At 48.3% G+C, this 21111-nt stretch overlaps 7 protein-coding genes across 7 annotated transcripts; 5 read left to right on the forward strand and 2 right to left on the reverse strand.

Moving 5' to 3' along the window:
- The first annotated feature begins 816 nt into the window (after positions 1-816).
- pdiA (protein disulfide isomerase PDI1) lies at positions 817-3150 on the forward strand. The gene is made up of 4 exons (XM_025570985.1): positions 817-1282; positions 1358-1736; positions 1828-2267; positions 2329-3150. The coding sequence occupies exons 1-4, from the start codon at positions 921-923 to the stop codon at positions 2690-2692; spliced, it is 1545 nt and encodes a 514-aa protein (XP_025433703.1). The 5' UTR covers positions 817-920; the 3' UTR covers positions 2693-3150.
- On the reverse strand, positions 2754-4613 carry BP01DRAFT_414049 (uracil-DNA glycosylase). The gene is made up of 3 exons (XM_025579032.1): positions 4122-4613; positions 3612-4071; positions 2754-3550 (listed from the first exon to the last, which is right to left on the reverse strand). Exons 1-3 carry the CDS (start codon positions 4487-4489, stop codon positions 3254-3256), a joined length of 1125 nt encoding a protein of 374 aa, XP_025433704.1. The 5' UTR covers positions 4490-4613; the 3' UTR covers positions 2754-3253.
- Positions 4614-8570: 3957 nt separating this feature from the next.
- BP01DRAFT_363536 (uncharacterized protein) lies at positions 8571-10578 on the forward strand (the record flags this gene model as incomplete). Its single annotated transcript, XM_025576283.1, has 3 exons — positions 8571-8854; positions 8922-9507; positions 9565-10578. 3 exons carry the CDS (start codon positions 8571-8573, stop codon positions 10576-10578), a joined length of 1884 nt encoding a protein of 627 aa, XP_025433705.1.
- A 167-nt stretch (positions 10579-10745) lies between these two features.
- Positions 10746-12807, reverse strand: BP01DRAFT_421453 (actin family protein). Its single transcript, XM_025579514.1, has 3 exons — positions 12555-12807; positions 11945-12443; positions 10746-11882 (listed from the first exon to the last, which is right to left on the reverse strand). Exons 1-3 carry the CDS (start codon positions 12595-12597, stop codon positions 11006-11008), a joined length of 1419 nt encoding a protein of 472 aa, XP_025433706.1. The 5' UTR covers positions 12598-12807; the 3' UTR covers positions 10746-11005.
- Positions 12808-12888: 81 nt separating this feature from the next.
- BP01DRAFT_335192 (telomere length and silencing 1 family protein) lies at positions 12889-14280 on the forward strand. Its single transcript, XM_025573184.1, has 3 exons — positions 12889-13409; positions 13484-13866; positions 13926-14280. Exons 1-3 carry the CDS (start codon positions 13024-13026, stop codon positions 14177-14179), a joined length of 1023 nt encoding a protein of 340 aa, XP_025433707.1. The 5' UTR covers positions 12889-13023; the 3' UTR covers positions 14180-14280.
- Positions 14281-14532: 252 nt separating this feature from the next.
- On the forward strand, positions 14533-16129 carry BP01DRAFT_414053 (MmgE/PrpD family protein; the record flags this gene model as incomplete). The annotated part of the gene is made up of 2 exons (XM_025579033.1): positions 14533-14988; positions 15043-16129. Coding segments are annotated over 2 exons (1354 nt in total), but the record flags the coding sequence as incomplete, so codon positions are not given.
- A 2427-nt stretch (positions 16130-18556) lies between these two features.
- Positions 18557-21010, forward strand: BP01DRAFT_195914 (transient receptor potential ion channel family protein). Its single transcript, XM_025570986.1, has 2 exons — positions 18557-20562; positions 20631-21010. The coding sequence occupies exons 1-2, from the start codon at positions 18699-18701 to the stop codon at positions 20948-20950; spliced, it is 2184 nt and encodes a 727-aa protein (XP_025433709.1). The 5' UTR covers positions 18557-18698; the 3' UTR covers positions 20951-21010.
- The last annotated feature ends 101 nt before the right edge of the window (positions 21011-21111 follow it).

A 21111-nucleotide genomic window follows, 5' to 3' on the forward strand; every position in this document is an offset into this window, starting at 1 on the left:
TAGTAGAATTGACTACTTATAGCTTACTAGTTGTATATACTACTTAAAATACTAAAATACTAAAACACTACTAAAATAACTGAATTTTATATTAATTTAAAGATAGATTTTAGATTTCTTTAATTATTTTAGTAACTACTATTTAGACAGTAACTTGGATAGCTTAGAACTTAAGAGTAAAGTTGAAATTCTACTATTTATATCAAGGGTGTTATCATAGTCGTTCGTTTCGAAGACGTTCATCATGAAGATTCTTGGTAATGAAGTTGTTGATTAAGGAAGATCTCGAGATGGGGCGAACTAACTAAGATCCCGCTCCAAGGCGGAACAGCACGGCAGAATCCTCCCGTCATCTTTCACTATTAAGGTGTACTGGTAATTATAAGGAGATTTATATATAAATACCAAGTGTTCTTGTAATACCAAGAAAACCACTATACTCTATGTGGTTTAAGGCTAATGTCTTTAGAAATACGGGCGGTGTCTATAGTCGATATCAATTCAGGTACCACTACGCAGTAGGTACTAAGTCAGGAGTACGTATGATAGTACAGAATAAATGGCTCTTTTTCGGTGGTCCCTTGCTGAAATGGGTGGGGCCAATCGAACCAGTCAGCATGTTCGAGCTGCAGCTTACTGCAGAAAGAACAGTCTGTCCTCAACTCCATTCCCCATACTTTCTCAAACACTATATAAGTTCTTAATTACCTAGCACTCTTAATCAACCCTATACACTGTCAATCTTCCTCCCTTCCAGCCGCCAATCTGAGGCATCCTTACACCTGCACTTGTTTAGTGTAGCTTGGGTGATAATAAAGAATACAGGAATTGGTGTGATCGCCCATCATCAGCAACCCCGAGCCTAGAAAGTTTCCCCGTTCTTGCTTCACTGAGCCTCGCTATCAGCCATTCTCGCCACGATGCGATCTTTCGCCCCCTTGGCTCTCGGCCTTCTTGGAGCATCAAGCGTATCATACGCTACGGACGCTGAGTCTAATGTGATCTCATTGAACACGGATACTTTTGAAAACTTTATGACTGAACATGATCTGGTGCTTGCGGAATTCTTCGCCCCCTGGTGTGGTCATTGTAAAGCTCTTGCTCCTAAGTATGAGGAAGCGGCTACCGAGCTGAAGGCAAAGGACATTCCTTTAGTCAAGATTGACTGCACTGCAGAGGAAGATCTGTGTCGCAGCCAGGGTGTCGAGGGCTATCCAACTTTGAAGATCTTCCGTGGACCCGACTCTAGCAAGCCTTACCAGGGTGCCCGTCAAGCAGAAGCGTAAGTCTACCCTGATAGCCTCGATGCCTCCTCGTAGAATGCGAAGATAAATTCTAATTTGCCCTCACCCTCTAGGATTGTGTCCTACATGATCAAGCAGTCACTTCCTGCCGTGTCACCGGTTGATGGAGAGAATCTTGAAGAGATCAAGACTATGGACAAAATTGTCGTTATCGGCTATATTGATTCCGAGGATAAGAAAACACATGACGCTTTCGAGACATTCGCTGAATCTCAGAGGGACAATTACCTTTTCGCTGAAGCAAGTGACCCTGCCATCGCCAGGGCGGAGGGTGTCGAACAGCCGGCTTTTGTTCTTTATAAAGACTTTGACGAGAAGAAGGCAGTCTATGATGGTAAGGTGGACCAAGAGGCTCTACTCAGCTGGGTGAAAACCGCCAGTACTCCCCTTGTGGGAGAGATTGGACCCGAGACTTACTCTGGTTACATCACAGTAAGTGAAATACAAAAAGCCCCTCTCGATATGCTGCCTGCTCTCTCATGGAGCTGGTGTGTGTGTGTACGACTAACCCATACTCTCATAGGCCGGTATCCCTCTGGCGTACATCTTCGCAGAGACGAAGGAAGAACGCGAACAATTCGCCGAACAGTTCAAACCCGTTGCGGAGAAGCACAGGGGCTCTATCAACATCGCAACTATTGATGCCAAGATGTTTGGTGCACATGCTGGAAACCTCAATCTCGATCCGCAGAACTTCCCCGCCTTCGCTATTCAAGATCCTGCTAAGAACGCCAAGTATCCGTTTGAACAGTCCAAGGAACTCAAGCCGGATGATGTGGAGGCCTTTATTCAAGATGTTCTCAACGGCAAAGTCGAGCCCAGCATAAAATCAGAGCCAATCCCAGAGACCCAAGATGGCCCGGTTACGATTGTCGTAGCGCACTCTTACAAAGAACTTGTTATCGAAAACGACAAGGACGTTCTTCTAGAGTTCTATGCGCCATGGTGCGGGCACTGCAAAGCGTATGTTCTTTCCTGCGTTTTCCAGCTTCACTGAGCGAACATAACTGACTAGCTGTAACAGTCTTGCACCGAAGTATGATGAGCTAGCTGGTCTATATGTCAACAATCCTGATTTCGCGGCTAAGGTGACTGTCGCCAAAATTGACGCGACGGCCAACGACGTCCCCGATCCGATCACTGGTTTCCCAACCATCAGACTCTATCCTGCCGGTGCTAAAGACTCCCCTATTGAGTACGAAGGATCGCGCACGGTTGAGGATCTGGCCAAGTTCATTCTCGAGAATGGTAATCACAAGGTTGATGCCTACACGAACTCCGAGGAACAGCAGGAAGAGGCAGACGTTACTACTCCCCCTGTTGCGACTCCCACTAATGATGAGGCCCCTGAAGCTGCCAAAGAAGCGGCAGAGCATGATGAACTTTAATTGTCTCAAAGAAGATCCTGTTCTCCATAATGAATTGTACCTTATTTTACTTGAACTTTCAGCATGTCTTGGCTTCGTCTATAGCTCCATAACCTCTAAATTGCTTGTATGTCTGCATAGTTCGGTTCAGTTTCTTTGCAGACCAAGAAGCCAAGAAAACTCTCCGGAAATGCAAAGGAACAGGCGGTCCATGATTGCGCATGTCTTGATGTCGAAGCCATGATTGTCCTTACTAGGTAAGACTTTTGCAGTCATGTATTGCGCCCCTTGCTCATTAGCTATCGATCACATGTGACCCTATGGTTACCCGAGGCTGAAGAGCTTGGAAATTGGCAGATCAAGGCTCAGGCCTATGCCGCGATCCACCGTTGCTCGTAAACGCAAAGCATTTCTTTGAATCGTCACTCAACTCGCCGTATCACAACACCACCACATATCATTCACTATGGAATGACCTACTCAATGATGTTGGATACGGAATATAATCCTTAACTCTTGTTTAGGGGCATTCCAGCCAACATAGCATCTGTGGTAAAAACGTTTTGCCATTATTCCCGAGGTTTAAGTGGTTGACTCTGCTGCCGCCAAGATCTCCAATGCATCCAAATCTTCATCAAATTCGTCGGCAGTTATGGCCGGAATTGAGGGCTCCAAACCATTAAATTGTTGCTTGGAATGGTGGGTTGATTTCACCGCAAGGTCTTCCTGAATATTTGACTCGTTTGAAGCAGGAGCCTGGGTATGGGCGAGAGGGTTACTTGTCCTATTCTCGGAGCTTAAACTCCAATCGATAATCTCGTCCGGTCCATACCGATCAGATAGCCATTCATTGCATTTCTTGAAATGCTGATTGGTGAACTACAGCCGAAGTACTAGTCAGTAAAGCAACCTGCGCGTTCATGTCTGGAACTCTACTCACAAAGCCCCTGGATGCGCTTAGCGGACTTGGATGAACCGATTGTAGGACGCAATGTTTCTCTCTATTGATTCCCGTCACCCTTTTTCCGGCCGGAGTGCCCCACGCCAAGAACACAACGCCACGAGTGCGGACTCGGGTCACTAAGTCGATGACTTTCTGTGTGAATTGTTCCCAGCCTTTGTTCGAGTGACTGGCAGCTTGATGTGCACGGACTGTGAGACATGTGTTGAGTAGTAGTACCCCACGTTCCGCCCAAGGCGTCAGAAGGCCTCCTTTGTTCGGTGGTCGCTGAAAATTGGGGTAGTCATTCTTGATACCGGTGTATATATTGACAAGGGACGGAGGGGCTGGTGTTGGAGGTCGGACAGAAAAAGCCAGACCATGGGCTTGATTATGGTTGTGATAAGGATCCTGCCCAATGACTACTGCCTTGACCCTGTGGAGAGGGGTATGGCGCGACCTGAAGCGATATTAGTTTATTGAAAGCTATCTGACTTCGGGACACCAGACCAAGAATATATTTCTTCCTCTGGGGGAAAGATCTTGACCCCGGCCCGCTTCTCTTTCAGTAGGAAGCGCTTCAAAGCTAGGAATTCGGGTTTCACGACCTCATCCTTAAGTTGCGCTAACCAACTCTCGTCTAAAGTCTCAATTTCTAATTGAAGGAGCTCTTTTTGCTCAGGAGTCAATGATGCCGCCCACTTTTGCTTATCGAAGTTGGATGAAGGCCTGGTCGACGGTATGGTTTCAACCGAGACTGTAGTTTTCGGAATGCCGAAAAAGGAAGTGATGCTACCGTTGGTCCTGGGCTTCTTTCGGTCTGCGACTTGGGTTTTGAGATGATCAGCATCCCGTTTGCTGCCAGCTGGACCAGCCATATTGCGAATAAAATTGCGTAGACACAGTCAACGAGCAGTCTGCTGGACGTTATGTGGAGAAGGTGTATGGTCGACAGCGATAGCAGAATTACCCAAATGAGAGCGTTGAAGCGAGGCACACAGTGCTTACCAGAGATCTCTGGACTCACTAGCTCTGACGCATTGGCTGAGACAGAAAGACAAGCGAGGCTGGAGTTATGGCATTGTATTCGTGAGTCTTTGCTGCGAAACAAAAGCTCCGAGGCAATCAGCACGCGTCAGCATCGCGCGCGCGCGGTTCACGCGTCAGCAGCCGAGATGGGATAACATTGAGCCGATGTTAAACCTGGAGCTAGATGGAGCTGTACGTAGTAAAGGGTACCGTTGACTAACTACTATTAGCTAGTAACTTACATGGCCCGAGTGGTTTAATCACCGTAATCGTATGTTAGTCTGACATGACATACCGTACCTTATCTCCTTATCCTAACTTATACGAAGTAGTACTCCGTACTGCGTTGGGTGTCGATAATAACCGCCTGTGGTGTATACTGTGTTACAGTACGGAGTACGGAGCTTGTACGTATTATAGACAAGATAGGTAAACAACTCAGTTCTGTACGTCAGACTGGATCAGTACTCCGTAACCCGTACTAGGTACTAATTACTATGTGACTATGTGCCTATGCCTAGCCTCGGTGTGCCTTGTGCTCTCACATTAATAAGTATCTCAAGGTTGTGCAATATTGCTCTAACGTCAAGAGACCGATCGATCAAATCCCGTGATATATATAGAGTAAGCAACCCCCCCACCCCACTCATACGATAACAATCCGATGAAGGATACATAGGTTTTTCCCTACGAGATAAACGACCTGATATTGGATTAGATATGGAAGTCGTCTGTCTCCCCGTTATGTCATATGCTAGACGCCGCCCTAGGGCATTGAAGGCATGTCCTTAATGCTATAGAGGACAAGGGTGTATTGAGTTTAGGATACCTCCTGCAGCTCTCACGCGGCGACAGAAGTGTATGGTAAGCTGTGAATATATGTTTTCGTGGTATAGTATAGAAACGCCGCTCTTATCCTGATATGGAGAATATCATGAGCACACATCGCAGCTTATACCAGTAAGAGAGACAATCTCGAAGGTAGGCCCACAAGAGCAGCAGTACGAGGACAGCGGGGTTGCTCGGCAGTATACTCGCACCTTTGTATCAGAGGCCTGGAACACACCAAGACCCCGTGGGATCCCACGCTCAGAACGCTTCGTAGGGAACTTGAACCCAGAAGCCGTGATACGTGAGGAGTTAGATTTGCCAACGGACGTCAGCAGCCAGGCCACTTCGGCCTTCAAGTTAAATCCTCATCTAGGCAGATACATGAGGAACTTCTGTCTCAGTCTGAACTCGCTCAGGCTCATGGATGATGCTCTAAGCTTATTCCCGGGTCGCTGGCTTGTTGAATGTCTCTGAGCTATACCAAGAATCTTCTTTTGCGATGATAGCCCGAGAGCGCTTATCCCCTTCAACGCAGATCACCTATTTATTGCCCCTTCTTGACAACGAATCGTTGTCAGCCCCAGCTATAATGCAATATTTGTGTCTTTTAAAGGCGCAGTGTGTCTTATAGCAGCGAAAGATCGCCTGGCTGATCCTTGTCTTTGCATATATGAGGGAGATCAACTTATGATCTCATATCAATCCTACTCTGAGCATTGGCCTGGAAGTAGACACCATTACACACATCCGTATCCTGGAGCTCCTGTCTCTGCATTCTGAATGCTATGCGGGTGCTGAATCTGCCTCAATGCACCTCTAGTAGGCTAAACGCCAACATAGGACAGTGGCTACATCTTCACCGTCCTAGCCGGACATGGATGAAACCCTGTTGGGATATTTTTTTCTTTTTGTGCTTGTGGGTTCTCAATGCAAGCCTGCGTAGGCAGCCACCCTGCTCTCATGCCTGAACGTGACATCGGCATTGAGAAGCCACATTGTTATGATTTCTCTGCGACAAAACAGGATTCGACATATGACTTGCGATCTTAAGCTTACTCGTCCACAATCCCGCTGCAGACCACACACTTGGATGGAGGAGACAGGATTCCTCTTGTTTGAAAGTATCACAGTGAACATGTCTTCTGACTGGGATTTCGCGACCCTAAGAGTGATCGAGTTAGCAAGGAAACACCGTTTCTGAAAGAAATGCTAAGAGTAGTGAAGTTTTTCTAGAAGTATACTCCCCCGTTGTCTGCATCCTTTCTGCAAGATACCAACAAACAGGCTTGTTGATGTCCTCCCCGGGATCGTCGGGACATTGCAGCAGTCCGAATATACTCCATCGTAGCTATCAAATCCACTGAGATCTAGCCCCACTGCTGATTGTTCCATATGACTTGACATTATCCAAGGGGAGTTATAAAGCAGCAATTTGGCCCAAGCAATCTTATTACCCACTTGAATCAATCCAAAACTGACCTGGGAGCCTACTGTGCCAGCTCGAAAAATCTTAAGTGCCTACTGCAGAGACTCTGGCCCGACTTGGACGAAAATCCCTCCTTCAGAAAAATGTTTCGAAACCCGGACGCTGCGTAGGCCAACTTATCTGGAAGAAAGATATATCTCTACAACCGCAAGCGCCATCCGATACTTTGGGGTCACAGCACCTTAGCGCCTCCGACCACGAGTGCAGCCAATTCGCCGATATCGACTTTTCGTCAGAGAAATTCTAAACCTTGCTCCCCGCTCTAACATTTGGGATTTGGTCTTTTGAGTGCGGATTAGCCCTAGGCATAATGCTGCGCGATAGGACTCCATTCATTCAAATTTGGTTATCGATTGAATGACTCCGTTGGGAAGCTGTGCTTTCGGGAGGCTCATCTTGGCTTGGCACCTTGGGAATCCACCGGGCTAATCCGTAGGCACGATTTTGAGTTGCCGGAGTATTCTATTTGTTGAATTGCCGATGATCTCTATCTTGTTGGACGAGTAGGAAGAATATCTTCATAGTGACATTTGCAATAGATGGTGAAGACCTAAACTTAGTTGTGGCCGTGCAAAGCAAGGAAAGGAAGAAGGAGGAGGAGGGAGGGTAACTACCAGTAGCTATGTACACGTATCATCCAGATTGCGAGTTCGATTGCTATCAACAAAGTAAATAAGTACAGTAGGAGTCTATGATGGAGTCCAAAGTCTAGACCCGACCCCGCCCCTTTTCGCCTTTCCACACTAGGGAAGAATACGGTTGACTACGGTAAGAAAGAATTTATCGAGGGGACTGCCGGCTTATTTGTCTAAGTTAACTTATTGGCTCTGTTGTATGTAATTAAAGATGTACGGAGTAGGGAGTAATACTACCTACCTAGGTTAGTTGACTGCTGGCCTTTAATAAAGAGTAACTATCCTACTTGTTAACTATCCTTCCATAAATTCGGTCTGAGGTGATCTTTGCTTCTCTCCTCCTCCAGCACCATCACCACCGTCTTTTCCTCACCATTCTTCTTCCTGTATACTCCTGTGACCCGGGCGACTTGGATCCTCGAACACTCCCCTGTCGAATATTCAGGTAATGAAAGATCCATTCCAACCAACGACGGAGACCATCCAGTACCTTGTATCAACTACCACATGCAGCTCGATCTATTTTCGTACTGAGTGCAGCAGAGAGTCCGTGAAAGATAACATCCTCCGCTTTCAACGCTCCACGAGGGTATTTTCCAGCTTGTCCCTCGCGACTGGCTTCTCATCTAACTCTGTTTTCTTTCTCTTTTCTTCTTTCTCTTTCCTTCTTGAGTTTATTCTTTCGTTCGTCTTTCGCTTCTTGATCTTCCAAGTGCCACATCTTGCCATCATTCAACTTCTGTGCATCCCGTCTTGCACCAATCTCAACGCCGAGATTTTCCACAGCTTGATTTGCAATGGGCTCCTCCACCCGGCCTGCACTGTCTGATGGGGTATAACCTGCACATCTCGCGGAAATAAGCCTGTAGAAGGGGTAGTTCTCCACGGTCGCGCCCACTGCCGAATGCAATTGGAGATTTTGTCGTAAAGTCTCTTGTGAGTCGAACCGTGCAACGTGACAGACCTGCGATTTTCTTCATGGCCGACGTGTTTGCGAAACAAGAAGACCACGCCGCCCCTGCTGATGTTTCCTCAGCAGGGCGAGGTGACTACATCGTGTCGAGCAGGCATATCGGCCAATTTTCGACACATCCGATCCCCAAGCTGCAGGGCGCGTTTGAAGAGTCGATAGCGGAGACCCGCCATATAGCAAAATCACATTCAATCGAGCTTGATGCTCAAACGAGACGCCGAGATCTCCTTGAGACACCGAAATATGAGCGACTCTGTGGTCGAAAATGGCGCCAAAGAGCAGATGAGCAGTAAGTAGTCGGGTCAGAAGTCGTTACAGATCGCTCTGCTGTGATATGACATGCTGAAGTTTGGCAGATACCATCCACTCTGGAAGCTTACCGCCCAAATGTCTTTCGGTGTCTATCTTCTGGTCGGAGGATTGGCCAAGTCAGATACGGAAGTTCTAAAAATTCTTCAATCCCACGTGGACGAAGTAGATGGATTCTTAGGGAGAACAGCGGAGGATTTTTCCCTTATACAGCTTGATGTGCGAACACGCTTACAGTATCTTAGTCTACCTCTGAGGAACTTAAATTGTTTCGACGAGATGCTGAGTGACCGTAGCTTTCGTCTCTCGATAATAGACTACAATGAGCGGATTGAACATGCGGTTGAGAGATTCACGATCGCAGTCCAGGATGCCCTGAAGGACATACAGAAGGGAGGGGAAGCGATTGGTGCCCTTTGGAAATACCTTCTAGAATCGGCAAATGAGTATGACCCATTGCCTGCGAGAATGGTAGCTATCTATAATGCCATGCTATCGAATGCAGAGGGTTGGAATGATGCGTTCTCAGAGCTTCAGCAAAAGGGAGTGGCCCTTCAAGATGCACTTGGTCAACTTGGCTTGGCTATAGCTGAAATGCAGCAACGTGTCGGCGTGGCAAGCCGAAAGTCCGTGGTCAGTATTGAATGATACCATGATTCTCAACATTTGTGAGTCCTAACATAAGTGTAGTTCTCCTCAATACCAGCACAGCGCTCTAATCGGCTCCTGCGAGGACGATCGCTTAAGGAACGAGTCTTTGAGGGTCGTCCCAGTGCCACAACCTGCTCTTCCGCTTTATCCAAACCTCTTCCTCGTGCCCCAGATCTCCCACAATCAGTGTCTACTACCTGGCCGACAGAGCGCCGAAGGCTGGCGCAGAAAAGTGTTCCAAATTTAAGGGCGGCCGGGAGAAGCGCCGAACAGAGCCCTTTCCAAATAACAAGTACAGCAGCATCTGTCACTGAAATTGCGGAAACCGAAACCTCGAAAGTATTTGCCCCAAGCATTCGGCGGAACTTAGTCACGCTCTCCAGATCTACGTCGAAGCCGATGGAACCTCAGGGTCAGCCAGTCCAGAGACCTTCGACGGCTGCATCTAGGGCATCAAGGGCTCGAAGCATTTCTTTGAACCACCTCAAATTCCTGCATAAGAGCACAAGACATGAAGGAGACTCCGCTACTACGCAAGCCGACAAGCCACCTATGCCTCACGTATCACTCAGGCGCGAGACGTTGAAAGCCCAGCTCTTGCAGTTTTTTAAGTCTGACCGCGTGCAAGATGCCTGGGATATTGCAGCGCGCAATGAGAATGGGGTTGTTGAGATGAATTCTGGTCTTCAGAAAGATGGACCGTGGAGTAAATTTCACACCGGGTCGTCTAAACATAATGGTGCTGTGCGTGGGACGAAGACTGATGTTTGCGCGCAATCCTCAAATGAAGATATGGCATGGGTCCCCAAGAAAGACCCAGAGACGCTCAATACCTACTCACTAAAGCCGAAACCCAATACTGCACCTCGCTTCCACCTGTTCCCAGCCCAGACAAGCCTGCCCCAGGAGCTTAAGACGCTCAAGATCAAGGTTACCACCAACGATGGTGCAAGAACGCGGAAAGAAGTTATGCAACCGGTGATTACGGCTCTTCCTTCTATACATATGAGAACGGCATACGTGCAGCAGCGTTCTCCAGCTGCGCATCAATGACCACATGAGCACCTGGGATTGAAGCCTGATATCAACCAGGGATCAGAAAGAATCTTCGCTGGACGAGCCGAGCCACGTTAGCGGCCGTTTGAGTCTGGTCATTCGTCGATGATGCCTGAATTGAGGCTTATTTTGAATACTGCCTTTCACTAACTTACAGTGGTATAATTTGATGAGCAGGGGATGTTGGAAAATGAAGACTGCACCCTCCCGTGACTTGTACTTTCATTGGGCAAAGTTTCCTAGGAAAAGCCGACAACATGATATTAACAAAATGGACTTTCTAGTGAATTTGTTCAACCCCTGGTCTTCATAACAAGAAAAAGCACAAGACCAATTTGGAGAGAAATAAGAAAAGTACTGCAACGGATACCGTGCAGATCTTGCAATTCCTAAGGTAGTGTAAGAATGGCAAACAAACAATACCCTATTTACACCGTTTCTCGACAATGTTAGGACCATGTTCCTCGAATTCTTTCTTCGAAATCCATAATTGATGAAAAGTTCCGAGACTAGCCAGAATACTTCCGCCGATCCAAGAGCCGAATTTGCGTTCTGCAGTGTTTCCTGGAGCCGATATGCGCACGCGCGGCCCCGGGTACATCTGCATTAGCTCTTGGTTCAGGCGGTCTGTGAATCCGTAGAGCAAGCTGGACGCGCCTGTCACAACAACATTCGCCAACAGATGTGGTCGAACGTCCACATCAACGCCGTTCAATGCATTTTTGATAAGTTCGGGCACTGTCTGCGCCTGCGTGGGTGCTGGAGATACCGATTCAGGATCTGAGATTGCTGCCTTTGCGTCAAACAGGGACTCGACAACTCGATAACGATCGACTCCGAAGACCTGATTATAGCCGTCAGGGAACTCGAAAGGCCGTCCGGGACTGGCTTTAGCGAGGTCTTCATTCGAGACTCCATTGGGACCCGCTGCAGAAAGCTTATTAGGCCCAGGCCAAACTTGGACCACGCATTCCTTAAATTCACATAGCGTCCGTTCCTCGAGAAGAGCGCGATAGGTTGCATCCGGTGCCTTCTCGGGAGCAAATGTCTTATATTTGACTTGTGGAGGCTGTCCTGCATCTACAGCAACTTTAGAGGAGATGAGATAGTGTGGTGTCAGAGAAATCGGTTGCGGTGTGTTCAACTTGAAGAGCGCGCGAAGTTGCGATGAGATATAGTCTCCTCCAAGGGGGGAGTGCTGAACCCCTCGCTTCAAAATCATGCCATCATGAACCGGGGTTACGGAAATATTGGAAGCGCCGATGTCGATAACTAACGCAGACGCCTTGCCGGCCGCGAAGCTAGAAATAGGGAGTGAGATAATGAATAAGACTGACCTAGATAGTAGTTCAAGGCGACTTACGCTGCGAGAACGCCATTTCTTGCAAGATAGAAGGCTGGAGTACCCCATTTTTCCATAGCGATCTCGATGGTCTTTTCGCGAGCCTTTGTCGGATTCCAACCAGGTTCCGACATCAACAACGGGCTATCCGCGAGAGGCTTCTCTTCGGTTTCCACACCCTCCATCTCGATGGGTAGCTCGCTTTCATGGGCATCATTCAATCCATTCTGCAATGGGTTCCCTGGTTTCGGTCCTGTAAGGCGCGAAGTGAATGAATATTCCCAGACTCTCTCGGCCATATCCCAATCTTCCACTATCCCATCTCGACCCATCGGGTTGTTGATTGCAAGGCCAGGACGCGGCGTGACGAAAATATCGTCCCCAAATATCAATTTTTCCTGACCATCGTAGGTATATTTACCGTAGCACGTCGGGATTAATGATTTAGGCGTGTCTTCGCCGGCGAATCCTGCGCGTGTCGTGGAGTAGCCCGGGTCAAGCACGATCGCAGAAACCTCATCTGCACATACCCAGCGGTTAGCAAGTGCCAGAAGTCACATCGCTTCTCTTCAACTATAGCTGGGAGATAAAAGCGATTCCTTAATGGTGCACAATTGGGTTCTCAACATACCTCCGCCGTACTCGGCTGTTGAGGGTGGAATGGAAGGGTTCATGGCCGAAAGGGTTGTCCAGATAGAGGTGGGAGTAAGAATGGTTTCGTATGATTTGGCTTGGTATTATGCGGTCTAGTGCCTGAAGCGAGAAAGTAAGAAAAGAGGAGGGTAGTCCAAGGGGGTTTTTCCTATAGCCAGCTGCCCTTGGGCGACCAAAAACGAAGGGAATGAATCTACTGCACGGCCGCGGGAACTGAATGATGATTCCATGCATTGAAGGAATGAATAATCGCCCACGATCGCCCCCGGCGCCGTAGCTAGTAATTTACCCGCCAGTGCCAACCACTACACAGTAATCACCATCAACCACCCCCAAGCAACTTCAACCTCGTTGTCGTCTACTGCTCGTTCTCATCCAGGCATCCTTTTTTACTCGATCTGCCTCGCGGTCAATTTTGGCATGGTTTTTGCCTCCATATTGCGACCATGGACACAGAAATTAACCCGGCTTCTCTCTTCCGCCCAGTGAAGAAGAGAAAGTTCTTGCGACGGCGACTGGAGGACAGCTCAGAGCATGCTCAAGTCACTATCACGGAGGACACTGGCCAGTCGTTGGATGGACCCTCGTCTCTGCCTCAGTCGGGTGGCTTGAAAGCAAAGAATATTTTAGATGCTGCTCGTCTCCGGCGATTGCAACGGACTCGCAAGGGAGGCATCGAATTCTCGGCCACCTCACGGCCAACGCTCGAGGGTGACAGCCAGACAAGTCTAACTCATGCGACAGCTGAAGACTTGGAGAGTGAAAGGTTGCAAGCGATGTGTGATAGGTTCACAGCGCATACAGGTCAGACGGTGGACGTTGATAAGCATATGTATGAAACGTACCATTCCCATTCTTATGTATATCCATTCAGTGTTGTTTCGCAATGTTGGCTAACGAGCTAAGGATGGCTTACATAGAATCCGAGATGGCTAAGCGATATCGAGGCAGCGTGTCGACGGAGGAGACTCGTGATAACTCATCCACGTTAAACACAGGGCCACCTGCTCCGCCGGTAGCTGACCTACCAAAACGTGAACCGGCGTCGCTGGGAAAATTGCACGAAATAGACCTTGGTCAGGAAACCAAATTACAAAATATCGCTCGGACTGAAGCAGCTACGAGAAAGCTTGCTGGGAACGACAACGAATTGGCCTCCGCGGTAGAAGCTGACTCCAAGGCGACATCTTCAGGGAAGGAGTTGAGATCATGGCGCAACCGGAATCGACGAACCAGAGAGGATGTCGAAAGAGATCGACTAGTTGAAGAAGTGTTACGAGAAAGTAAATGTGAGTCTCTTTCTCAAGGTCCCTGGTTTTTCCAACAATAATCTCTAACCGAAATTTAGTGGACGTCTATGATGGCCCATTGGAAGACGAGGAAGATGGAGTAGGGGAAGCGGATGGCCAAGCCGCCGACGACCGAGTGGCAGAACAATTCCGAAAAGATTTTCTCGATGCGATTCAGTCCCGTCGTCGAGTGGCAAGAGCGAGAAATACCAAAACCACCAAAACTGAAGCTCCCCGGGGACCCAAGCTAGGGGGGAGTCGAAGTGCTCGGGCTGCAATGCGTGAGATGCAGGAGAAATCAGGACGAAAATAAAGCTCTGGCGTTTTCCCATTGCAAGGTGCAACAGGAATGTTACGGTGCAGCGTTTGTAGCTCTTAGTATCCAGTAGTAATGATGATGAATCAAGAATTGCGATATGATTCAAACTCACGTGGATCATCATATAATAAACGGTTACACGGCAAAATGACCATTATCCGCTCCACTGCGCGACACTTTCATCGCCCCCCATCTCATCCTCTACACCTCGCTTTTTTTTCTTTTTTTCTTTTTTTCTTTTTTTCTTTTTTTTTTTTTTTTAAAAAAAAAAAAAAAACCTCTCTTTTTTTTTTTTTTTTTTTTTTTTTTTTTTTTTTTTTTTTTTTTTTTTTTTTGCTTTTGTTTGAGATGGCTACTTTGCATGCTGCACGCTGGGTCTCCTCACTCAATCCGTCCTGCATTCCTCCTAATGTGCTTGATGCGACCGCCCGCAGTTTTTACAACTGGGTCGGGTGCGCTGTTGGGGGCAGCAACCACCCCGCCGTTTCAATCGCGCGCAGCTCCCTTTCTCGGTTTTTTGGCGCCCCGACTTCGTCCTTACTGGGTGCTTTTGGCACCCGGGTGGACGCGCAGCATGCAGCATTGCTCAATGGCATCGCATCGCACGTCCATGATTATGATGACACCCACCTAGAGACCATCATTCACCCAACAGGCCCTGTGGCGGCTGCCCTTCTGAGTATCGCCCAGTCGCTTGATCAACCCGTATCAGGCGCTGAGTTTCTCACTGCCCTTGCTGCTGGGATTGAACTTGAATGCAAGATTGGACTAGCAGTCTGGCCGAGCCACTACGATGTGGGCTGGTGAGTACGACCTGACCAGTACTCACTTCTTAAACTAACAGGTCTTTTGACCAGGCATATAACTGGTTCGACGGGCTCCATCGGAGCAGCCGTAGCAGTCTCGCGTCTCCTGAACCTCTCACCTGAGAAGACGGCCCATGCTATTGGCATCGCTGCCACGCAAGTTACCGGTCTTCGTGAAATGTTTGGCTCGCATACCAAGTCCTTCCATCCGGGTCGGGCAGCCCAGAACGGACTTCTAGCCGCTATACTGGCATCAAATGGGTATAGCAGCTCCATGCAGGCCTTGGAGGCTAAAAGAGGATGGGTGCAGGTCATTAGTCATGATGACAAGCTACAAGAACAGATGGCCAGATTGACAGCTGGAGATCAATGGGAAATAGAGAAAAACACATTCAAGCCCTTTCCGTGCGGAATCGTTAAGCATCCAGTCATTGATGGCTGCATCTGGCTTCATAACGAACTCCGCGGACGGAGGCTACCACTGGATGCCGTGGAAAAGGTCCGAATTACTGTTCATCCATTGGTGTTAGAGTTAACTGGCAAGGCCCAACCTCTTGATGGATTGCAGGCGAAGTTTAGTGTCTATCACGGCGGCGCCGTTGCTCTGGTATATGGAAAGGCAACGCCAGCACAATACGAGGATGCTGTTGTGACCAATCCAGAAATTATACGAATGCGTGAGAAGATCATCGCTACAGTAGCGCATGATATTCGCACGGATGAATGTCAGATTGTGGCCGAGTTAAGCGCTGGCGATGATACAATTAGACGACATGTGCATCATGCCATCGGTAGTCTTGATGCGCCAATGACTGACAGTCAGTTAAGAGAGAAGTTTACCGGCCAGTGCAGCCCTATCTTAGGGTTGGAACAGGCAAAAAAAGCCAGTGACTGGGTCTGGGAAATAGCAACAAAGGGAGACGTCCGACAGATTGGACGGCTCCTCTAGATTTCCACTCATGCAAGCTTGTACTGTACCCAGAATTGGTCCCCGTTAGCACATAAGACAGTAGTTTTACTCCACGTCTTGTTCCATTGATCTACTTTGGCCATTTTCCTCAGCCGACAGAGCGGGTAAAGCAGAAGCCTTCAATCATCCCTTTCAGTCCATAAGCAGCCTGAGATAAACTTACATGGTTCGGATCAGATAACTATAAACCTTCTGCAGTCCATCGGAGTAAGTACGCAGCATGGCGACTGGCTTAGCCTTGATCCGAGTGGGTGCTTCTGGTCTACCAATTCGACCTGGGAAAGACACTGTGTTGTCTGGACAGACCAGCATGAGTCTCTGGTGCTGGTTTTGTGCCGCCCGCTGGGGCCGGAGGCAATGGGATAAGTCACGGTAACATTCAGGCATAGTAATCTTTTCGCTTGTGTCAAACAGATGACGAAAGGTGCCTCAAGGTGCCCCCAAGTGCTCCCAAGTGCCCCCAAGTGTCCAGCCAGGCCCCCCAGCCAAGCTTCACTCTAAGATGGGTCTTAGCAAAACAGGTTGACCCACCAGGTTCAATTCAATTCGAAAATTTAAAGCTTAAGTCCACGAATGTTGGATCGTGGTAGCGCAGGCAAGTGAACAAAACCTTTGATGTGGTTCCGAATCCACGATTGATCGACCACTTGAAGAGAGGAAATGGAACTATTGCTCTGCCCGTCAGCCTGTCAGTTTCTCGTACGGTTTTCGAAGAGAACCGTGAAGGACGGGTTGTGGCCCCAATCTGGTCAATTACCAACTATGTGCGGAGCATTGGTTAATTCTGGTGGTAGTTACTTGTACTCCGAGTACGTACTTAGTAGTCTGCGTCTGACTTATTGTCTGGGAGTCTGGGGTGATTTCAGGACAGTGGGGCAGAACGGGCTTTGCTTTGTTTGTCCTAGGAAAGTGTGGTTGGTTAGCTGGCTGGTTGGCTGGTTGGCTGGTTGGTTGGTTGTTCGGTCTGTCTCGACTTTCTACGGAGTCATTTTTGCCAGCCCTGAGAGCTAGAGATGTCTTTTCTTTGGACGCCTCAGTCTTTCTCATCCTCCCTTTTTGTCGTTCTCTTTTTCCTTTTACTTCCTGCTGCCTCCCACCCCACCAAACTTGATCCTAAGTTATCTTTTTGTCTTCATCTTTAGTTCATTTTCTTTCCAACGGTCGCGTAGTATTAGCCTGCGTTCGTCATGGAGAGTGTGGCTCTTTGTATTGGGCGTAGTCACTATCGTGCGGTTGGTCTGGGAAGAGTCTAGACTGGGATAGGGCGCCAAGTTGCCGGCTACTCGAACAGCTGGGTCTGTCCCGACCCGTCGCTGACACCAACCAGAAACCGCTGTTTGAACTTGAGTTAAAAGGGGGTGGGGGTGGAAGGAATCATGGATGGTACATAGGTGACAGTAGTTATTATTAGTAGTACGTACGAAAACCTGGTACTCATAGAAGGCTAACTACAGTGTAATTATACGGAGTGTAGTAAGTCCATATAACAACTACCCACAGTCTGGCCATTTGGTCTTGTGATTGATCCTACTGAGGAATATCCCTTTTCCCACAATGCCAATTCACACTTTGTACGGAATACACTGTACAGTATTCCGTACATACTGGGTAAATTACTCTGTACTTCCAAATGAGTCCATAGTTAGTACTCCGTACTCCGTACCTAGTTAACGTCGGGGGAGACTAGTCTGAATATGACTAAGCTTGTAACAGGGTTGTGGGGGCGCGGCTGCCCTTAGCCTATCAGTTCTTCATGCTTCAGTTTCATAGCCCCTGGCTAATTCTAATCCAGCTTTAGTGGTCACGGTCTCATCCCGTTCCGCCCGCTCGAGCGCTTCAATATTTAGTGACGCCAATCTCTTCTTCGTCTACGCAGGTAGCAAAATTGTAATTTATCATTGGAAATGTCCAAGCTACAGGCTAACGGAGTACCTAGTTAACAGTAACTAACCAGTAGTTAGCCAATTTACCTATCCCTAATCTCTCCTCCATCCATCTCCGTTCCTCTCTTCCTTTCCTTCCCCCTCCTTTTACCGCTTGTCTCCATCCTATCCACTTCCCATTAACACACACACACACTCATTATTCCTTAGTAGTTTGTACTTCTTTCTCCCGTCTTTCTCAGATCTTTTCCTTCTCTACCTCTATATCTCTGACATTGCTTTGTCCGCTTTGCTTTGGCTGGGATTGACGTCGATTCATATCCCTTGTACACTCTTTTTGCTCGATCTTTCTCTCGCTTTCGTTGTTGTATTGTTGATAACCTCTTCCCCCAAAATCTCCTAACAAAGTCAAGCGAATATTGCCCACTGAAGAACTGCCTCTTGGGAGATCCTGCAAAACCACTCTCCAAGACCCGATACGGCCTGATTCACGTATCTCATCATTGCTGGACCTAGCAAGAGACAGGAGGTCCAGCAAGTGAGGGATTCCGGGCGTGCCCTGCCATTCATTTTCTACCACCCGCAAAAGACGCCTCCTCGACTGTCGGCTTCCAACCCGAATCGTCGCCTTTGTTCTTTTTTTGTCCAGGTTGAACCTGTTGACCCTCGGGACCTCGTTGTTATCAAGTCGCTGTGCGATTTCACCGGACAAGGGGTTCCTCACACATCTCAATAATAGGCACCATCTCGACCTGACTCACCACTCACTCTTACATTGGGGCGAGCAATCTAGGTTCTGGATGTTGACACTTTGAGTTCAAGATCCCACGAAGTCTGCTTTTTGCTAAACGAAAATGCGGACCACTCTCGTTACACAAATCACGCTGGCTACGTTGGGCCTATGGGCTTCTCAAACTCTGGCTGCGGACACATTGAGTACTAATGGGTTATCAACGTGTCTGACAGACTCAGCCATTCAAGTCACTAGTCTAGACGTCACCTACACCAAATCAACAAACGAACTCGTTTACAACGTCGGCGGTACTAACTCGAAAGAACAAAATGTGACCGGCTCCATCACAATCTATGCATACGGCAATGAACTCTACTCCAAAACCTTCGACCCATGCGGCACCGAGTATTACACGGCTGCCCTTTGCCCGGTGCCGGCCGGCAGCTTTGAAGCTCAGGGACAAATGCAGGTTCCCGATTCCATCGCCAGTGAGATACCTTCGATTGCCTTCGCCATTCCTGACCTCGATGGCCAAGTGAAATTAGAGTTGCTGTCGAAAAATAACAATGATGATGAGCTCGCTTGCGTTCAAACACAATTGAGTAACGGCAAGACGATGCAAATTGCAGGTGTGTCTTATGCTGCTGCTGGCGTGGCAGGAGCGGCTCTGGCTGTAAGTGGGCTGTCTGCTCTAGGTGCTGCTGGCCACCCTGGAGCTTCGACATCCAGTCCTTCTTTCGGCGATGTCATGACTTGGTTTCACACAATGGCTACAAACGGCATGCTTAGCGTCAGTTACCCTACGGTTTACCGCAGCTTTGCCAAGAATTTCGCCTTCAGCACAGGCCTTATCCCTTGGGGCCAAATGCAGGAGTCTATTGATAGCTTCCGCCGAGTGACAGGTGGTAATCTTACGGAAAACAGCTACGCATATCTCATGAACGCAACTTTGGTTTATTCGAGTGGCTCCTCATCAGATTCAAGCACCAAGTCGAAGCGCGCGTACGACTGGGTAGTTAGCGCTGCCAACCTCGTCTCGCGCGAGCTCACTACTTCCAATTCCACTACCACCAACAGTACCAGCGATAGTACGAGCAGCGGCAGTGGTTTACAGCATGTGGTTTCAGGGATAGAGGCCTATGCAGAGCAATTGACTGTGCCTCAAGGGAATACCTTCATGACCGTGCTGCTAATATTTGCTATCCTCGTCGCCGCTATCACCGTGGGCATTCTACTTCTCAAGGTCATTCTCGAGGTATGGGCTTTGTATGGGTCTTTCCCTCAAAAGCTTTCCAGCTTTCGCAAGGACTATTGGGGTCTCCTTGGGCGAACAATCACCAACTTGATCTTGATCCTGTATGGAATTTGGGTCATCTGGTGTGTATACCAACTTAGCAGCGGAGATTCTTGGGCTGCAAAAATTCTGGCTGCTGTTGCTCTGGTTGTATTCACCGCTGTGCTCCTTTACTTCGGCATTCGCATTGCGTATTTGGCACGGAAGTTCAAAAAGTCCGAAGGTGATGCATCTCGCTTGTACGACGATGGCGAGACCTGGCGCAAGTACAGTCTCTTCTACGATAACTACAAGAAGGATTACTGGTGGATTTTCGTGCCCGCAATTGTGTACATGTTTGCTAAGGGTTGTATCATCGCGGCTGGAAATGGTCATGGCCTTGCACAAAGTGCTGGTCAGCTTATTGTTGAAGCGCTTATGTTAGCCATGCTGCTGTGGAATCGACCGTACGTGGTCAAGTCAAGCCAATGGATCAACACAAGTGTACAACTTGTACGTGTTTTGTCTGTTGTTCTTGTTCTGGTTTTTGTGGACGAGCTCGGTCTTTCGGAGACAACGAAAACGATCACTGGCATTGTTCTCATTGCGGTTCAGGCTGGCTTCACGGGTATCTTAGCTATTTTGATTTGCGTCAACGCCATACTCCTCTGCTGTCGTGAGAACCCTCATGCCAAACGGAGAAGAGAAGCCGGTAAGTCAAAACATTTTCGGACCTCTGGATTGATTACAGCGACGCTAATATATCATCTGCCGTTATAGACAAGATGAATCGCGACATGGATGACCTCACTCCCTTGGACGCTCGCGAATCTCTTCTCATGGACAATCCTCCTCGTAAAGACTATGCCGAGATGAGCAAATTCAACTTTACCGGTCCCTATGAACCTTACCGTGACCAGTTCGATCACAAAGGACGACAGAGTCCCACTGGCAGCATGGACCGCTTAGTCGATTCGGGCTATCACCTTGACGAGCGACCCGATCGAGCAGTGAGCCGGGAGAGTCGACGGAGCCGTGACAGCCATGATGCTCCTGAAAACCATCATGCTACTACCCCTGGCTATGGTTTTGCTTATTGAGCCTCTGCCAAAGGTGGATCTGGGATCACGATTGTTACCATATTTTTTTCTCCAGGTGTAGAAACTCTTTTCTTTGGACATAGACTTTATTCTGTCGGTTTCCACGACTTTAGCGTATCTCAAGGATTGACTACTGTTGCTTTGTCAGTGAGTTCCTTGCG

The sequence above is a fragment of the Aspergillus saccharolyticus genome (genome assembly GCF_003184585.1).
Source record: "Aspergillus saccharolyticus JOP 1030-1 unplaced genomic scaffold BP01scaffold_6, whole genome shotgun sequence".
NCBI classification, from domain to species: Eukaryota; Fungi; Ascomycota; class Eurotiomycetes; order Eurotiales; family Aspergillaceae; genus Aspergillus; species Aspergillus saccharolyticus.